We start from the raw sequence: 16,902 nt of genomic DNA, 5'->3' as shown, positions 1-16,902 counted from the left end.
ATTCCCACACCCCTGGCTAGGGTTTCATGTAGCCCATGCTGGCCTTAAACTTGGTATGTAGCCAAGACTCACTGTCTCCACCTCCCAAGTACTGAGATTAGTGGCATGGACCATACACACCAATGCAGTCCGTGCTGGGGACCAAACCCAAGGCTTCTTGAGCGTTAGACAAGCATCCTACCAATTGAGCCACCACCATGCCCAGTTTTCCTGTCCTGTGTCTCTTACACACAGAGCCCTTCTCAAATCTAGCCTAAATCCACTCATTGCCAAAAAATTGGGAAATCCAGACAAACAAGGAAGATGTGTCCCATCCCCTGGATCCCCACCCCTTAGAGGCGGGTACTGTTAGCACACGTGCCTTTGTGCAGTGTATACACAGGCATATTGATGCCACAGGGTTCATGCTGTTGGCTACACAGCATTTTGTAGCAGGTCCTCATACCTCTCACTATGGTCCCTTACTGTTTTTTTTGTTTTTTGTTTTTTGGTTTTTTGGTTCTTGTTTTCGGAGCTGGGGACCGAACCCAGGGCCTTGCGCTTCCTAGGCAAGCGCTCTACCACTGAGCTAAATCCCCAACCCCGGTCCCTTACTGTTAAATGTTGCGCTCGCAGAACTGCCTAGCTGCCTCGTCTTGAACATCAGTTTCCAGTGGTTTCATTGTACTGAGCGACATTTGCTGAATGGGACCCTCTCTCCGCTCTGCTGAGAGATGTCTCCCTCTGAGACGCTCAGGCCTGGGACATACCCCCTCAGGACTGTCATCAGCGTTGCTAAGTCGTCTTCCTGAAACTCATGCCTGCCTCCACTCCCCTGCACTGGGGACTCAAGCTTTTCTCCCATGACGTCGCTAGGTGGAAAGCCACAGTCTCAAAACTCTCTCTAGGGGTTGGGGATTTAGCTCAGTGGTAGAACACTTGCCTAGCAAACGCAAGGCCCTGTGTTCGGTCCCCAGCTCCGAAAAAAAAAGAAAAAGAAAAAGAAAAAAAAAATCTCTCTCCAGCTTCTGGGTTGCTGCAGCCGTACCCCGAAGGCAATGGAAATATAGTCCTCTTCTGCCTTTCTAGTTCAAAGCACCTTGACGGAGGAGACCACAGCCAGTCCGTGCAGCTGGCCACCTGGCATGGCCGCCAGCCGCCTCCCTCCCACGTGCCTGCCTGGGTGTGTGCTCAAGGCCTGCAGCTCACACCTCGTGGCAGGCAGGACAGCGGGCTTGAGTTATAGCGGACCTGATTTCCCTGCACAGCTCCCACGGAGTTAACAGATGTACGAGCGTCTGAGGCAGTCAGGCGGCAAGAGGCTTTGGGGCCGATCCTTCCCGTTTTGACAGTGTGTAATCGAGGTGAAGCCATAAATTTTATAAACAAGAATAAATGCCCCTTAGCAACATATGTCTGCTCGACCCTTCCAAGGTGATCATAAATAAAGGTACCTGGTAGCCGGGGAGGGATGTGGGCATTACAGATGGCCAGCGAGGAGGACCAGAGGGCCTGTGACCTGAGATCAGCCACGCGGAGTCGCTTTTACGGACGGGGCTGGTAGAGAGGTCACCTTGCACCCTGGGTCTGGAGTCGTCAGGACGCTTTTGTGCCATCTACTGGGTTGGGTCTCCGGCAGCTTTCGCCTGCGTCACTTTGAACTGGAACCTACATCTTCTCTGGAATGGCTGCTTCCAGCTGGGCTACCCAGGGTCCTCTGGGAGCTTTTGAATTCTTTCCTCCTTTCCTACAGAAGCCTCTTACCCCATTTAATTACCAGCCTGACACTAATTGCTAACTGCCCAAGGAGGCCACCCCGAGGAAGGAGATGCTGGGCAGGCTGGAGAAAGATCCAAGTTCAAGGCCTGGAGCGGCCTCGGTGCCAGGTACGGAGTGCCCCAGCTTCTGTGTTTGTAACAAAGGGGCTAATGGCGGCTTGCTGGGGCTGCTGTGGACAAGACGCTTCCTTTCTTTTTCTCTGGGTACGTTACAGGCGCACGAGTAATGTACACGCATCGAAGTCAGAGCATGACTCCTGGGAGCCTGTCTTCTCCTTCCACCAAGTGCCAAACTTGGGACCTCAGTTCTGTGGCAAGTGCCCTTACCAAGCCCTCTCACCAGCCCACAGTGGGAGGGGGTTGGAAAGGGCTCTGCATGTGGTCCGAGCAGGGTGACACATGGTTGGAATTACAGTGCTCAGGAAACTGAGGCAGGAGGATCTCACATTTAAGGCCAGTTGACTCTGTGGGTAAGACCCTGTCCCAAAGCCGGACCCTCAGAATGTGATCTGAAGAGGACACAGCTTCTCACAGCTGCTCAGTCGTGACAGCCACACAGGCCAGGCCCTCGGCGGCAGCCTCCACCTCAGGCAGTTGGCTGTTACTCTGTTCCAAAGGTAGAAGGCCAAGCCCAGTGGCACACCATGTTAATCCCAGCACTGTGGAGGGCAAAGGAGCACTCGGGAGGGAGGACCAAAGGTCCCGGGCCAGCCTGGGCTACACCGGAGTTGGGTGAATTGCTCGAGGTGACTCAGCTAAGATGTGAGAAAGCCATGACTGGAATTCAAGTTAACAGTAGCTAGCAACTGCCAGGCCCTTGTTAAACATTCCTTGTTAAGCTCTCCCCGGGACCATAGAGCCTGAAGATTCATCATTTTACCAGAGAGGAGGCAAGAGGGAAGAGATGACCAGCATGTCCAGAGCTCAGCGGCTGGGAAGTGACAGGGCTGGTCTTGGCAGACAGGTTGAGGGAAGTCAGAGGGAAGCTGTGTTGGGTAACCATCTGAGTCCCTCTGAGGCCTCTCTACACCCATGCATTCCTCCTCACCTTCAAGGTTGGGGCTATGCAAACTCCTAAGTGGCTGCTTTTGAAGAGGGTGGTTTTGTTTTGTTTTGTTTTGTTTTGAGACAAGGGCTACGTTGCCGAGGCTGGCCTTAAATCTCCAAACTGTCAGGCCATCCACCTACCTCAGCCCTGCATGTGCCTGGGACAACAGGTGTGCGCCATGGCGTCCAGCCTGCATGGGAATCTTACCCTGGGATTACACGGACTTCTGGGACTCGTGCAAACTTGGCAATCAACCAGAGCACACACACCACCCCAAAGGGCATGTGCACAGCTTTTCCAGTACCAACTGATTGATGGCTTTGGGGCCTCCGATTCCATAAAGTGACTGAGACCCCTCCCCAAAGCTCCCAGACCCCCATCTGTTTGCCCTCTGCCCTGCCTGGACAAAGCGCCACCCTCCAGGAGGACCCAAGATAGCAGCTCTGGGCCCCGAAAGTGGGAGCCACGCCCCCTGCCAGAACCCCAAAGGCAAATTTATTCCTCTCAGAGATCAAGACAGGACCAGCTTGGGCACAGCATTGCCAGCAGGATCCTCAAACCCCGTCTGGGGAGAGAGATGAGCCACAAATCCTTCCAGGCTCTGATTTATGTAGCATTCATGTGGAATTTATTATACAAAGAATTTTATTCAATTAAACTTGAAATGCGTCCGGATTCTTAAAGGTTCAGCCGTGATCACTGGGACAGAGCGATCGTAAAACTGGATGGGCTGTCGGGAGGTGCTGGGGAGGAGGTAAGGGTGACATTGCAGCTGACAGGGGACTTGGAACCGGGGACGTTTATCATTGGGATGTGCTACAAGTTCAGGCTCTGAAAATTACTCCATGAGAAACGCACATTAACAATAGCCGTGAAGTATCAGTTAAGGGAGACTCGGCTGAGAAATGCGACAGCAATCTGTCAGCGCCTGGCGATACTTGTCGCAGCCCAGGTCGTGATTAAAACTACTGTCAAGTGCCAGTGGGCTCGGTGGTGGCGGGGTGTCATGTGGCCACAGCCTAGGTCGGTTCTGAGTCTCAGTTTCCTTTCCTGTAGAAACGTGAACTCCCCACTACCGGCACTGTGAGCCTCAGGTAAGATCCAGTACAAGCTGGGCCCTCTGGTGGCAGGACGGACATCACAGATGGGGTTCATTCACCTCTGCAAATGCTGGTGAATACTGTTCTGGTGAGCCCGGACTAGGGGGCATCTTCTTGGGTGTGAGGTATGGGTGGCAAAAACTGGGCAATACCCCAAAACCCACCGAAATGTCCAATTTAAAAGGAGGAAGTTGGGGCTGGGGATTTAGCTCAGTGGTTAGAGCGCTTACCTAGGAAGCACAAGGCCCTGGGTTCGGCCCCCAGCTCCGAAAAAAAGAACCAAAAAAAAAAAAAAAAGGAGGAAGTTTTTGGTGGGTGGATTGTATCTCAATAAAGGCGCTTTCTACAAAATTTCAAAGGAGAGAAAGCCTTCCTGCTATATTTTTAAGGGTTGAATTATGAAGCAGAGAAGGGGTGAAGATCAGTGATAAATGGGTACAATTTAAAGAAGGTTTTGAAGCTTGTTAGCACGTAGTGGGGATCACCCCATGAGGCCCAGGGTGGTACACACAAGGCTGGGCAATGCCTGGAGCCTGAAGGTGGGGATCGACATTTGAGAGCCACTCAACATGCTGCCGTGGGTCTGGAAGGCAGTCGGGCATAGGCTAGGGACGTGGCTTCCTATGCTCTTGAGTTCACACTCTCCTTTTTGGGGAAGACCTGGAGCTGTAGGCAGAGTGGTGGGGCTGCTGTAAGCTCTTGGAACATGGCTTCCCCGGCCAGGCCCAGACCAAGCTCGTGCCTCCTGTTTCTGCACACACAGCACCAACTCTGTCCAATCCGTGCCTCACTACCCTACCGCGGTGGCTGCAGTGTCCTTGCAGGGACTGCCTCCTAGGGGTGTCCCTCCCTGCTGGGCATCCGCCCTTCACAGGACCCAGAAGATGCGCGGCTGAAATCAAAGGCTTGCTGACTGACCAACAAGGCAGCTAGAGGGGCCGGGCCACCCACACCTCGCATGGAGGGTGTGCACAGGGAAGAGACGATCGCTGAGCTGAGTCCTGGGGTGTCTCAGACCTGCCCTTCCTAAGTCACTGGCTACCATGAGGTTCTCAGGGCTGCCTCCAGCCTTCCATAAACATCCCTCTTCCCAAGGACACGGGTGTCACTGCGATGTCACGTCAAGGGGAAAGGAAGCAGTGGTGGCAGGTGGAGTAACACAGGCATGATGTGGCTCACGAAAGCACAGACCAGCCGTGGTGTGGCTCATGGAAGCATGAACAAGAGAGCTCGTGCCACGCTGAAGGCCGCATTCCGCCACTGCCCGGGGCGGGGAGGACCGCCTGCCTCCTGCCCTGATGGAGAAGATTCTCGGAGTTGCGCCCCTGTGGACCTGCAGCTGTCTTTCCCCGACACTGTGGCAGTGATGGGCGGCTCAGAGGTGACTAAACTCCTCAAGTCTGCCTGCCTTCCCTTTATAAATGTGACATTTAAAGCCCCATTGGCGGAGGTAAATCACAATTACATTCCAGGGGCCTCTGGTACATCCCAAGTCCTTGAACAGCCTGAGTTGGCAATGCACACACTCTGTCTCTCTCTGTGTGTCACACACACACACACACACACACACACACACACACACACACACACACACACAGAGCCCGAGTACACAGTTCAAACCTTCCCTTCCCCACGGTCATTCTCAAATCCAAGTGGCCCGCCATCCCCTTTGTAGCCTCCAGTGCACCTTGCCTTCCTGCCGTTTGGAACTCAGTTGAAGTGATAAGCCAGGAGTCTCAGAGGTCCCTGAGGGCAGGGGGAGGGGCACAAGGCAGGCGATGCTGGGTCTGTAGCTCATGCCCGCTTCCCCTGTCAGCACGACTGTCTGGAGCTGACCACTGGCCCACCATGTCTTCACGCCTCACACATCACGCTTCTTGTATATTTTCTCCTGGCTGCCCTCCTTCATGGCTGCGTATCTGGCTACCGTGAAGAGGTAATCGCTGAGTCTGGAGGGCAGAGGGAACCAACGGGAAGGCCGTGAGACGACAGGCTGGTGCTAGCTGGCTCCTGCCTGCTTTCAGGGAGGATGGGTGAATGGAATGCCGGTGGCACAGGCTATGGTACACCCAGGTTGGGAAGGGCAGGGACTCTAGGCCACCACTTCCTGAGGGGCTTCTATACTCGCAACAACGGGCACGCTGCGTCTGGAATTCGGGAGTGTGGTGCGCTCTGGTTTCTTTTTTTTTTTTTTTTTTTTTTTTTTTTTGGTTCTTTTTTTCGGAGCTGGGGACTGAACCCAGGGCCTTGCGCTTCCTAGGCAAGCGCTCTACCACTGAGCTAAATCCCCAACCCCAAGCTCTGGTTTCTTAAGTGAATGTTTTTGTTGTAATTCCAGGTGTGGGATATGAGGCTGCTTCAGTTTGTCCACAGCCGCTGATTGTGATCGTCTCGTGCTCTGTGTGTGTGTGTGTGTGTGTGTGAGTGTGTGTGTCTGTGTGTTGTGTGTGTATTGCGTGTGTGTGTTGTATGTGCGTGTGTTTGTGTTGTGTGGGTGTCTGTGTGTGTGCGTTGTGTGTACGTGTTTGTGTGTGTATTGCGTGTGTGCGTTGTATGTACGTGTGTGTGTTGTGTCTGTGTTGTGTGTATGTTGCGTGTGTGTTGTGTGTGTGTCTGTGTTATGTGTATGTTGTGTGTGTGTGTCTGTGTGTGTGTGTGGTGTGTGTGTGTCTGTGCGTTGTGTGTATGTTGTATGTGTGTGTCATTTTTGACAGCTGCAGAGTTTAATTCTGGGGACTCTGGAGAGGGTGGGTGTACACGGCAAAGCCCGAGAGCCTCTGTGGCCGCCGCTCCTGCCAAGTTGCTGTTTTGCAGGTTGGAGATATCCTGATGACAGAGACTGGACCTGCCCCAAGGAACCTGACACCCCCACCCAGTGAGAAGTAGTCTGAGGAGGTCTGCGCCCAATTCTCTTTAACCTTCTTTCTCTCCTACCTAGTGTCGAGGGGTTGGTGGTAGATAATAGAACCCAATGAAGTAGCCCGAAAGGTACACCAACCCAGGAGAGCTGCGCCAGCCCAGGAGCCTGCAGGTCGCCCCAGCTCCAGGTTCTGCTCTTCCTGAGCTACATTTCGATTAGAGAAGCCTTAGGTGGGTCGTGACCTTGGAACTCCCAACGTCTTCGTGGCTGGGGCTCTCCTGTGCAGGTAGGCTGGTCAATGGCGTTCTCGGTCTCTGTATACTAAGTAGTGACACCCAGCACCCACTCTGACCCCCACTGTCTCTAGACACTGCTGACATCACACACATGACAGGGGCCTAGTCCCTAGCTCTTCCTAGGACCCAGCAGTGATGGGCTCGGGGCAGGAGGCCTTCTGCAGAGAAAGGAGAGCCTTCGAGACAACATCACACCTGCCTGAGGTCCTCTCGAGGCTCTGACCCCTTGGAGGCTCAGAGCAAGCATCTGTCACTTCGTCACGCCTTCCTGCTTGCCCGCTACCCTAAGCCCAGCTCTGCACACATCTGGTTCTCTACTCCTAACTCTAGGGGCCCGTGAGCGGCTGTCAGACAAGACTCTGCCCTGCCATTGCCCTTCTGAGCCTCGTGCTCCTGGGGCAAGCATGTGCTGCCTTCTTGGTGACTCCCCAGAACCTGCAGGGAAGGCACAGCCCACCCTGGCCCACATAACACTGTAGGTCCAGCAGGTATCCCCAGGGTTGCTGCTTCTAAGTTTAAAGGGAGCCATTTCTCACTTGACCTGGGTGACATCCCACCCAGAAGGAAGGATTCTATGAGGATCCAAGCTAGTCTATATCCTGGGGTGGGAGGGTGGGGTAACACAGGACATGGGTAACCCCATAGCTAGGTGTTGCAGGGTCACTTCCTGTCTTGCTAGGCAGCTTCTGGGGGTGCAGCCCCCATGTTTCCCTAAGCCCTCCACCAGCTCGTGGGCTCCTGCCTGGCCTACACTGGCTCCATCTGAGCCAGGTTACAGTGGAGACCAGAAGCATGGCTGCAGGGCAGAGGGGGAGTGCAGGGCCACGCACTCCTGCGGTAGCCATGCTCAGAGGACTGGGGCCTGAGGTCAGCATTTCAGGAAGAGACGCTGGCTGGGGGACTCCATGGGCCATCATGGAGGCCCTTGGGACCAGTCTCCATGAGCAGACCCTAAGACCACCTGACCGTTTTCTTTACGTTTGCCTCTCCTGGCTCCGACAGGCATTTCCTAAGCAGAGCCTGACCTCAGAGTGGGATGGGGCTACCTGGGACCAGCACACTCCGCTATGCATGGCAGAGCCTGGGGCTCAGTCATGGCTGCTCTAGGGCTCGGTGCAATGCTATGACCCCCACACGAGTCCCTGGTGGTGAGACAGACCCGCGGCACTCCACTTAGGCACCTGTTCAAGAACTTCGCCACATTTGCGTCCGTTTCTCCCATCTGGACGAGGGGCACCACGCTGTGAAGACGGAACACACAGTCAGGTTACAGAGCGAGGCGTAACACACGGGAGCCTGGGACACAGACCGGCGCCTGACCTCACTTTTCAAACCCAGTCCTGACAAGCACAAACCAGACAGGGTGCCCGCCACTGCCTCAGCCAGCCCCCTTACCTTGGTCATACAGGACGTGGCCTTGCCAGGAAAGGAGGAGGCACAGCAGGCAAGTTGAGGGTAGGCTGGCCTGGGCTCCTTCGTGGGGAGGGCTATAAACCTCTAGTCCTTGAAGGAGGGGGTTTGATCCCTTAATCCCCAAGGAGCTCCTTGTTCTAAGTTGTGATTCTAATTACCTGGAGGTCCCACTCCTGGTTGTGGGCATCCACTTGGCCTCCTGCGCTGCCTGATCCAATCTGGTCCTCTCCTGAGCTAGCCTTGGGGGTGCTGGGTTTGGCCTTACCCAAGACTATATACACTTGGCCAGCAGCCCAAGACGTCTCATGTCTAGTCCTGCCTGCCGGCACTTCCCACTCGGCACGGTTTCTTCACCGAGAGTTTTCTGGTCACTGCCGGCCGGGGACTGTCTGCCGCACTGAATGTGCGACGACACCAGCTCTGTCTGCGCTGCTGAGCTAAACTGCACTACTCACACGGCAAGCCCTGTTGAGCTGGTGACTTTGAACAAATGACTCCTTTTCTCTGGAGGCCTACACGTTTTTTTGGTCACCCGGGATGCATCTGGGAATGTCCGGATTTAAGAGTCTTTTGTGAAGGAAAAAGGCTTGTGATCCGAGAGTCCGCAGACCTCCCCAGAGCAGCCACAGAATCTCTCTAACCTGCTCCTGACTCCCAGAGCTGTTGTGAGGAGCCCTGAGAGGTGGACAGATTCTCTGGGGTGCCCCCCACTCAACCACAGGGCCCCTCGTAGTGCTTTCTGCTGGCTTCTTGAGGTCCTTTCATGGTGTCCTCCTCAGCCCCCCACCCTAGGGAACCTGTGGCTCTCAGAGCGGGGAAAACTCTGCTTGGCCTCTGAGCGGCACTACAGACCCCTCCGAGATACAGGACTCAGGACATGGCACAATGAAGACACCCAGGGAAGGGTCGGTTGCTCAGATGTGACCAGGCTACTGACTGGGCCTCTGGGATCCTTACCGTCGTTCAGCCCGGCGGCACACAGCCCGGCAGAAGTGCAGGGCAGAACTGCTCTTGCCTCCAGACTGAAAGAGAGAGTGTGAGTGTTGGCCACTGCTGCTCCACACTGGGCAGTCTCCTGCCTCCCAGAGCCCTACCAGGCATATCCCTGAGGCCCTGCCCTTGAGAGGAGCTAAGTGCTGGGGGTGGCTCTGTTACTGGGGAAAGCTACAGTTGGGTCTATCGGCAAGCCCGTGTTTCTGTCACTGTACCCACCCCGCTGCCCCCAGGTTGAGCCCCCTCTCCCACACACACACCCGACGCTCGATACCCACAGGGAGAATGAAAGCCGTGAGTGGGGGGAGCTGGCTGGAGTACTTGTCAATCCACTGTTCCAGCTCCAAGATAGGTTCTTCCTGGAAAGCCGTGTGCTCTGAGGAGTCAAGGGCAGAAGGGCACTAATGTAAAAATGTCACCAGACCCCCCGGGACACGCCCCTTCCTTCTGCATGGGTGTCCCACTCCCATCGGCTTTGAAGGTAACCTCTCTCCCAAGCCAGAGAGCTCTAGGGTCCAGGCTCCCAGTGGGCAGTACTCGGGGGGGGGCAGTCCTCACCCCAAGACCCCAAGAACTCCCCGAGCAGGCTGAGAATTACTTAAGTGAGCCTCCCTGGCTGAGGAACGTGGAGTGGCCAGGGCGGAGCCGACGTCCTGCAGAGTGCACTGGATCTGGGAACAAGGGTGAGGAGAAAGGTCGTTTGTGGAACGGGTTGAGCCTGTTGGGCTGTGTCCCCCACCTGTACTAACTCTAAACACCAGAAACCTCTTGAGCAGGGCTTGAGGGAGGAAAGGGTCTGCTAAGCTCTGGCCAAGAGGCACCCTGCATTCTTCTTTCTCTATAGTGACAGCTGGAGTCACAGGACCAAATGTACCAAGTGAAGGAGAGCCCATGGTGGGCAGTGGTCAGCAGGGTGGGAGGACTCAGGGAGGACACTTGTCACTCCTGGGACCCATGTAGGCTCCAACCAGACTACAGTTTAGCTTGGGCGACCTCAGCCTCCCACACATCCTAGAGTGACCCTGCTAAGTAGATCCCATTGGATCTCATGGGGCAGCACTAACAGGCACAGGTCCGCCTGGCTGAGACTCTCACGGGCTCCTGAGCACAGTTCTTCAGCCTGGACTGTGGCCCCTGGCCCTGGGCTGTCCTTGGCAACGTAGGATATTGACACCAGGGCTTTCTCAGAGCTAGAGCACAGGTATCCTCCAGGATTGCTGAACACCCCCTGGAGAGCAGAGTCACCCTTCACGCGACAGCCCTCACCTCGCCGGGGATTATGTGTCCTTATTTCCGAGATGAGGATAGCATAGTTCTTAAGAGTGATTAGCTACTGTGATGCAAAGAGGCAACAGGCCACGGCAAGCCGGTGACACCTCAGACCACAGAGACAGAGGCCCCTTTGTAGGCTAAACTGACTTTACCTTCCGAAGCTCTTCGGCAAACGTGTGGCCTTTTTCTGTGATCAACTCCATGGCAAACCTAGGACGAGGAAGAATCAGTCCCTGTCAGTGATCTGGGAGCTGTGCTAATGAGCCACACCAGCCATGGCTGCCTCTTCCTGCTGGCAAAGAGAACACGTGGACAGGGGCATCTGCTTCCTGAAGCGCCTTTATCATAGTCACTACTCCCAGTCAACTGTCCTTTCTACACGGGCAGGCTGGTCCTGTTGCTCCATCAGGGAGCAGGAAACCTGGGGTCTGCCTAAAGAGATGGAGACCTGCACAGCACACCAGAGGCCAACGTTAACCTGCTCACAGTAGGAAGGGCTTTCAAGGATGAAGAGGAGTTCCTTCGTGAGGTAGGACAGAAGAGGAAACAAACTTCCTACACTTAGGTGACAGGGACAGACCTATACTCTGTAGCTCACGGAGCTGACCAGCAGATCTGTTCGACCTGACTTCTCATAGCCACAGCTCGCACAGATCCATCAAGGGCAACCTCCAGGACCCTCCGGCAGAGCTGAGAATGTCACACGGCTGATGCCCGGCGCTAACTACATCGAGGCCCACTTACCCAATAGCCGAGCTTAGTTCATCCGTGGTCCCCAAAGCTTCAAATACTTGATCGTCTTTAGGTCTTCTTTCTCCCGTGAAGGTGCTGGAAAGCCCTGGGGGAAGATATTCAGCACACTGAGATTTGGGGGCTTCTGGGGGGGTGAGTATAGTGTATTGGTCTGACACTGCTTGTATTGAACTGCTCAGTACTGGCCCCTAAAACCTGGTTGCCCCAGCGACTCGAGAGTCCGCGTGTAGACCCAAGTGACACTTTGTAACCTTGCCCTCCAAGTTATCCCTGACTGGTGAATAAAGACATCTACAGCCTATAGCTGGGCAGGACTGAGAGAGGCGGGGCTTGGGGTTCCTGGGTTTGGAGTCTGAGGAGAACCACGAGGGGGAGGGAAAGGAAGGTACAGAGAGGAGATTCCAGGGGGTAACAATCCTAAAATCATGGTCATGAGGTCTGGCCATTTGGAGTTCAGGGCAGCCCAGATGGAGCCCAGTAAGTAGTAATCCAGGGTTATCGATAGGAAAGGAAATTCTAACAGCATGAAGGGTAGATATTTGCCCAGCTTAGTGCTGATAAAGGCTGATTATAAACTAAAGGTCTTGGGTTGGAGAGGTGGCTCTGCGGTTAAGAACGCTGACCGTTCTTCCAGAGGTCCTGAGTTCAATTCCCAGCAACCACATGGTGGCTCACAACCATCTGTAATGAGATCTGATGCCCTCATCTGGGGTGTCTGAAGACAGCAACAGTGTACTCACACACATAAAATAAATAAATCTTTAAAAAATATAAACAAATAAATTAAAGGTCTGGTGTGTCTTTTATCTGGGAATTGAATAATCCAAGGAGGGGAAGGGGCCCCTGACTGAGATTAAATATATTCCACATCAGGTGGGTCAGGAGCTGGAGGGATGGCTCTGTGGTTAAGGGCACCAGCAGCTCTTGCAGAGGTCAGACTCAGGTCCCAGCATCCCATAGAGTAACTTGCAACCCTCAGTAACTCCAGTTCCAGGATCTGATGCTTCCTTCCAGCCTCCACAGGCACCAGGCGTGTGTGAGTCGCATAAACACACATTTAGGCAAACACTCATACACATCAAAGTAAAGCAAACGTTTAAAGATTTTTTTCCCTGATACACTTAAACTATTTTCTTTTTATTTCCTGTCTGTGGGTGTTTGATCTGCATGTATGTCTACGCACTATTAGCATGAAGTATCCTTCTGGTCACTGCCACCAAGGTTATCCCTCTTCTTCCTGGCATGCTGTTAGCTTAGGAACCACCAACGAAGCCTCTTGTTTAAGAAATAAGGCGCCTGTGGTATCTAACCTCTGCGTGTCCTGGCTCCTGTCATGTGTCTTAGCCAAAGACGCAAAAGCGACCAGGCAGATGCATCTTTGTCACAGTCCCAGCACCCCTCTGTCTTTCCAACCTTCTAAGAAAGATCACCGAGTGCCTTCAGTTACAGAAGTAGTCCTGCTTCCTAACCTCGTCAGATCCAGAACGAAGCTCCCCTTCTCTGACTCCGCCCCTGCGCCGGCCAGCATAAGCCTCACCCTGTCCAGCAGCTATTATGGGATTCCACTGCTGGGCCATAGTGAGCCCAGTGCCCCATCTGTGAGTGACCTGAGGCTGTCCCTGAACCTGTCTGGTGTAGCACTGACACCACCATATGACACCTGTCACTTCTAAGCATTTTCCATCGTTCTGGGAACACACCCATGACAGACAAAACACTTACATTCTGACATTTTGTTTGCATACAGCTCAGTGAGGGTAAGTATGTCCTGTGTGTGTGTGTGTGTACTTGAGTATGAAAGGATATAACCCAAACACAATCACTATTAACGATCTGAAGGGTCTTAAATTTCAGAAAATGGTACCATAGTTGTCTATTTCTCTATCACTATTATATCTGGTATTTAATAAATATTAAGGCAATTAAAAAAAATAGAAGAAAAGTATGTGAACTCTTGTGTATTTCCCTCTCCCACGAATCAAATCTCTCTCCTGGCTTCCAGACAAAGATAAAATCTTTCAGGATTAGCAAGGTGGCTCAGTTGGTAAAGACACTTGCTGCCAAGTCTGATGACCCGAGTTAATCCCTGGGAACTAGATGGTGGAAGAAAGAAGCATCTTCTCCAAGCTGTTCTCTGACCTCAAATGCATTGGGATATAGACATGTATGACCCACGCACGCGCACACACACACGCACACGCACACACGCACGCACACACACACGCACACGCACACACACGCACACACGCGCACACACACGCGCACACACACGCACACGCGCACACGCGCATACGCACACACACGCACACACACATGCACGCACACATGCACACACACGCACACGCGCACACGCACACACACGCACACACACGCACACACGCACGCACACACGCGCGCACACACACGCACACACGCACACACACGCACACGCACACACACGCACACACGCACGCGCACACACGCGCGCACACACACGCACATGCGCACGCGCGCACACACACGCACACACACACACGCACGCACACACACAATAAATTGCAATTTTAAAAGTCCCAAAGAGATAACCTCTCAGACAAATCTGAATACACACTCATTATTTTTTTCTTTAGAGAAAAGGTCTCACTATGTGGCCCTGGCTGGCCTAGAAATTGCTATGTAGTCCAGGCATACAAACACACACACACACACACACACACGCACACGCACACACACGCACGCACGCATACACACATACTCACTATACATACACAATTTTTTTCTTTTCTTTAGAGATAAGCTCTCACTATGTAGTCCAGGCTGGCCTTAGACTTATTGTGATCCTCCTGCCTCTGCCTCCAGAGTACCAGGACATGTCTGGGCCACCAAGTCTACCGCTACATGTTTTAATCCAAATAGGCTAAAAAGTTCTTTTTACATTTTTTACTTTTTATTTTTTTTAAATATTTATTTATTTAATGCATATGAGCACACTGTTACTGTCTTCAGACACACCAGAAGAGGGCACCAGATCCCATTACAGATGGCTGTGAGCCACCATGGGGTTGCTGGGATTTGAACTCAGGACCTCTGGAAGAGCAGTCAGTGCTCTAACCGCTGAGCCATCTCTCCAGCCCCCTACATTTTTTAAATTTAGGCTGGGTGGTGGTGGCACACCTTTAATCCTGGCACATGGGAGTCAGAGGCAGGCCTGGTCTACTGAATGAGGTTTAAAGACAGGCAGGGCTATGCAGAGAAAGAGGATATGGTGTGTATGTGTGTGTGTGTGTGTGTGTGTGTGTGTGTACGCATGTTGTGTATGTACGTATATGCACATGAGTGCAAGTGTTCACAGAGCTCAGAGACAATGGATCCCTCTAGAGGTGAAGTTATAGGAAGGTTTGAACCACCCACTCTGGGTGCTGGGAAGCACGGAATAGGCTCACCCCTGAATCATCTCTCTCACCCGTGACCCAGAGTCCTTACACTGTCCTGCACTATTTTGTTTTTGTTTTTCTGTTTTTTGGTTTTTTTTTTTGGTTCTTTTTTTCGGAGCTGGGGACCAAACCCAGGGCCTTGCGCTTCCTAGGCAAGCGCTCTACCACTGAGCTAAATCCCCAACCCCCTTGTTTTGTTTTTTTTCCTGCACTGTTTTTAGCTTTTTTTTTGGTTCTGGTGTTGAGCACAGGGCCTTCAGAATACTAGCTGGGCACTCTACCACTTCCAACCCCGAAACGTGTCATTCCCTTCATTCAAGACAGAGTTGTACTATGTAGTGTAGCCCGGAGTTGGATATGTCACCCTAGCTGGTCTTGAACTTGTGACTCTCCTACCTCAGCTCCTGAGTGCTGAGGTTAAAGTGTGCACCATGCCCGGCTTCCTTACAACTTGTTTTGAACACTTAATAGTGCATTTTTCAAGTGGCTTCACATTTACGGTGTAAATTCAGACCGGTCTCGAGGCTGCAACGCGGCCTACCTTTGTCTCCTGTCTTGGTGTAAATCTTGAGGACCTTGGCTGCCTTCGAGGATGGCTGCGGTCTGATGAGAGACAGACACAGAGACATGGTTAAGTGAGGACGGTTTATGGGGTGCGCCTTGGCGAGTGATGCCCAGCTTTCGGCCTGCAACCTCGGTGGCAGCACTTATCCGCCTTCGGGATGGCAATCTCTTGTCAGCCATTTCCCCGCTGTCCCTTCTAGACAGCTTCTTGTCCCTGTCTCTACCCTTACAGTGGGTGCTGTAGTGCATGTCTCAATGAAGATGCTTCACAAATACTGGCTAAAAGGACTATCCAATCACTCCACGTAGCCCACGCTCCACAGTGGACTAAAGTCACTAGCTCCTCGAACTGCTCTTCAGCTTCTCCTTTGAGGAAACTGGAGCCCACAAAGATTCAGCCTCCTAGATCTCCAGGAAGAGACTGGGCTGGGATTCACATCCAAAACTCTTCTACTGTAAACCTGACCTGGACCATTAGCCTCCCCAAACTCTTGCTTCTCGTCTACCCTAACCCCAACCCTCTACCACAAAGTTAGGGCTTCTTGGGGAAAGAAAACCAGGCCACTTGCATTTTCTAAGGTGTTGAGTGTCAAGGCACTGTCAAAATGGAATTTCAAAAATGCTGTTTTCACTTAAAAACTTTTTTTTTTTTGAGGCCTGAGCCTGAACCCTAGCCTTTAGGCAAGCTAGGCAAACAGTGTACCACCAGGCCACATCCCCAGTTCTTGCTCCAGAGCCCTCAGGAGTCTTCCATTTTCAAACAGTGCACAGCTTAGATGTATAGCTTAAAAGTAAAATGTGAATTCTCAAGGTTGTTGGAAAGTCAGAGGACTGGAGCGGAAATGTTGATTATGAGCTCATGGTAATCTGTAAATCCTGATGCAAGTTTCAAAGTGTTACCATGTCTTCCTGGTATCTTAATTGTAATCCAAATAAACTGCCTGGGAGGCTGGACAAAACCCACAAAGACATCCCCTGCCCCGACTGACTCCTGCTGGACTGCCTTAAAACTTGTGCAGGAAATCCTGACCTCTGACGCCATGCTGACCCCGATGACGTCAGGCCACAGAGAACACGTCATCAGTGTGACATGCCCACGGAAACAAAATAACTATTCTCCTCACACCTCGTGTTGAGTTACTCTCCCAGCCTGAAACTCACCTGTCCCCGTCTTCCCCACCCTGAGGGCCAAAGCTCTGGAAACGGGGACACAGCAGCCTGCACCCGCCGAGACGCCCGCGCAGGCCGAGGCGGCCCCCAAAGGTCCACACAGCCATGAGTACGGTAACGCGTCCAGGGCTGACCCAACCAGGCACCCGTCCAGGCCCGCGGAGGACTCCGCCCCGCAGCCGGCCGCGCCACCTCTCAATGGCTGTTTCCTATTGGCCTGTGGCACTCGCACCAGGGCGGGGCAACCCCCGGGACTTGTTTCC

General features: G+C 53.1%; 1 protein-coding gene across 1 annotated transcript; it reads right to left on the bottom strand.

The window, feature by feature from the left end:
• Window positions 1–3,405: 3,405 nt before the first annotated feature.
• Mmab (metabolism of cobalamin associated B) lies at window positions 3,406–16,770 on the bottom strand. The gene is given in 9 exon segments (NM_001398937.2): window positions 3,406–5,854; window positions 8,243–8,302; window positions 9,432–9,496; window positions 9,746–9,843; window positions 10,066–10,138; window positions 10,892–10,949; window positions 11,484–11,577; window positions 15,447–15,508; window positions 16,631–16,770. Coding segments are annotated over 9 exon segments (714 nt in total). The 5' UTR covers window positions 16,747–16,770; the 3' UTR covers window positions 3,406–5,766.
• Between the last annotated feature and the right edge of the window lie 132 nt (window positions 16,771–16,902).

Source organism: Rattus norvegicus, chromosome 12 (assembly GCF_021556685.1).
Source record: "Rattus norvegicus strain SHRSP/BbbUtx chromosome 12, alternate assembly SHRSP_T2T, whole genome shotgun sequence".
Classification (NCBI taxonomy): domain Eukaryota; kingdom Metazoa; phylum Chordata; class Mammalia; order Rodentia; family Muridae; genus Rattus; species Rattus norvegicus.
Note: the sequence above shows the minus strand (reverse complement) of the source record. Positions and strands in the feature narration are given on the sequence as shown.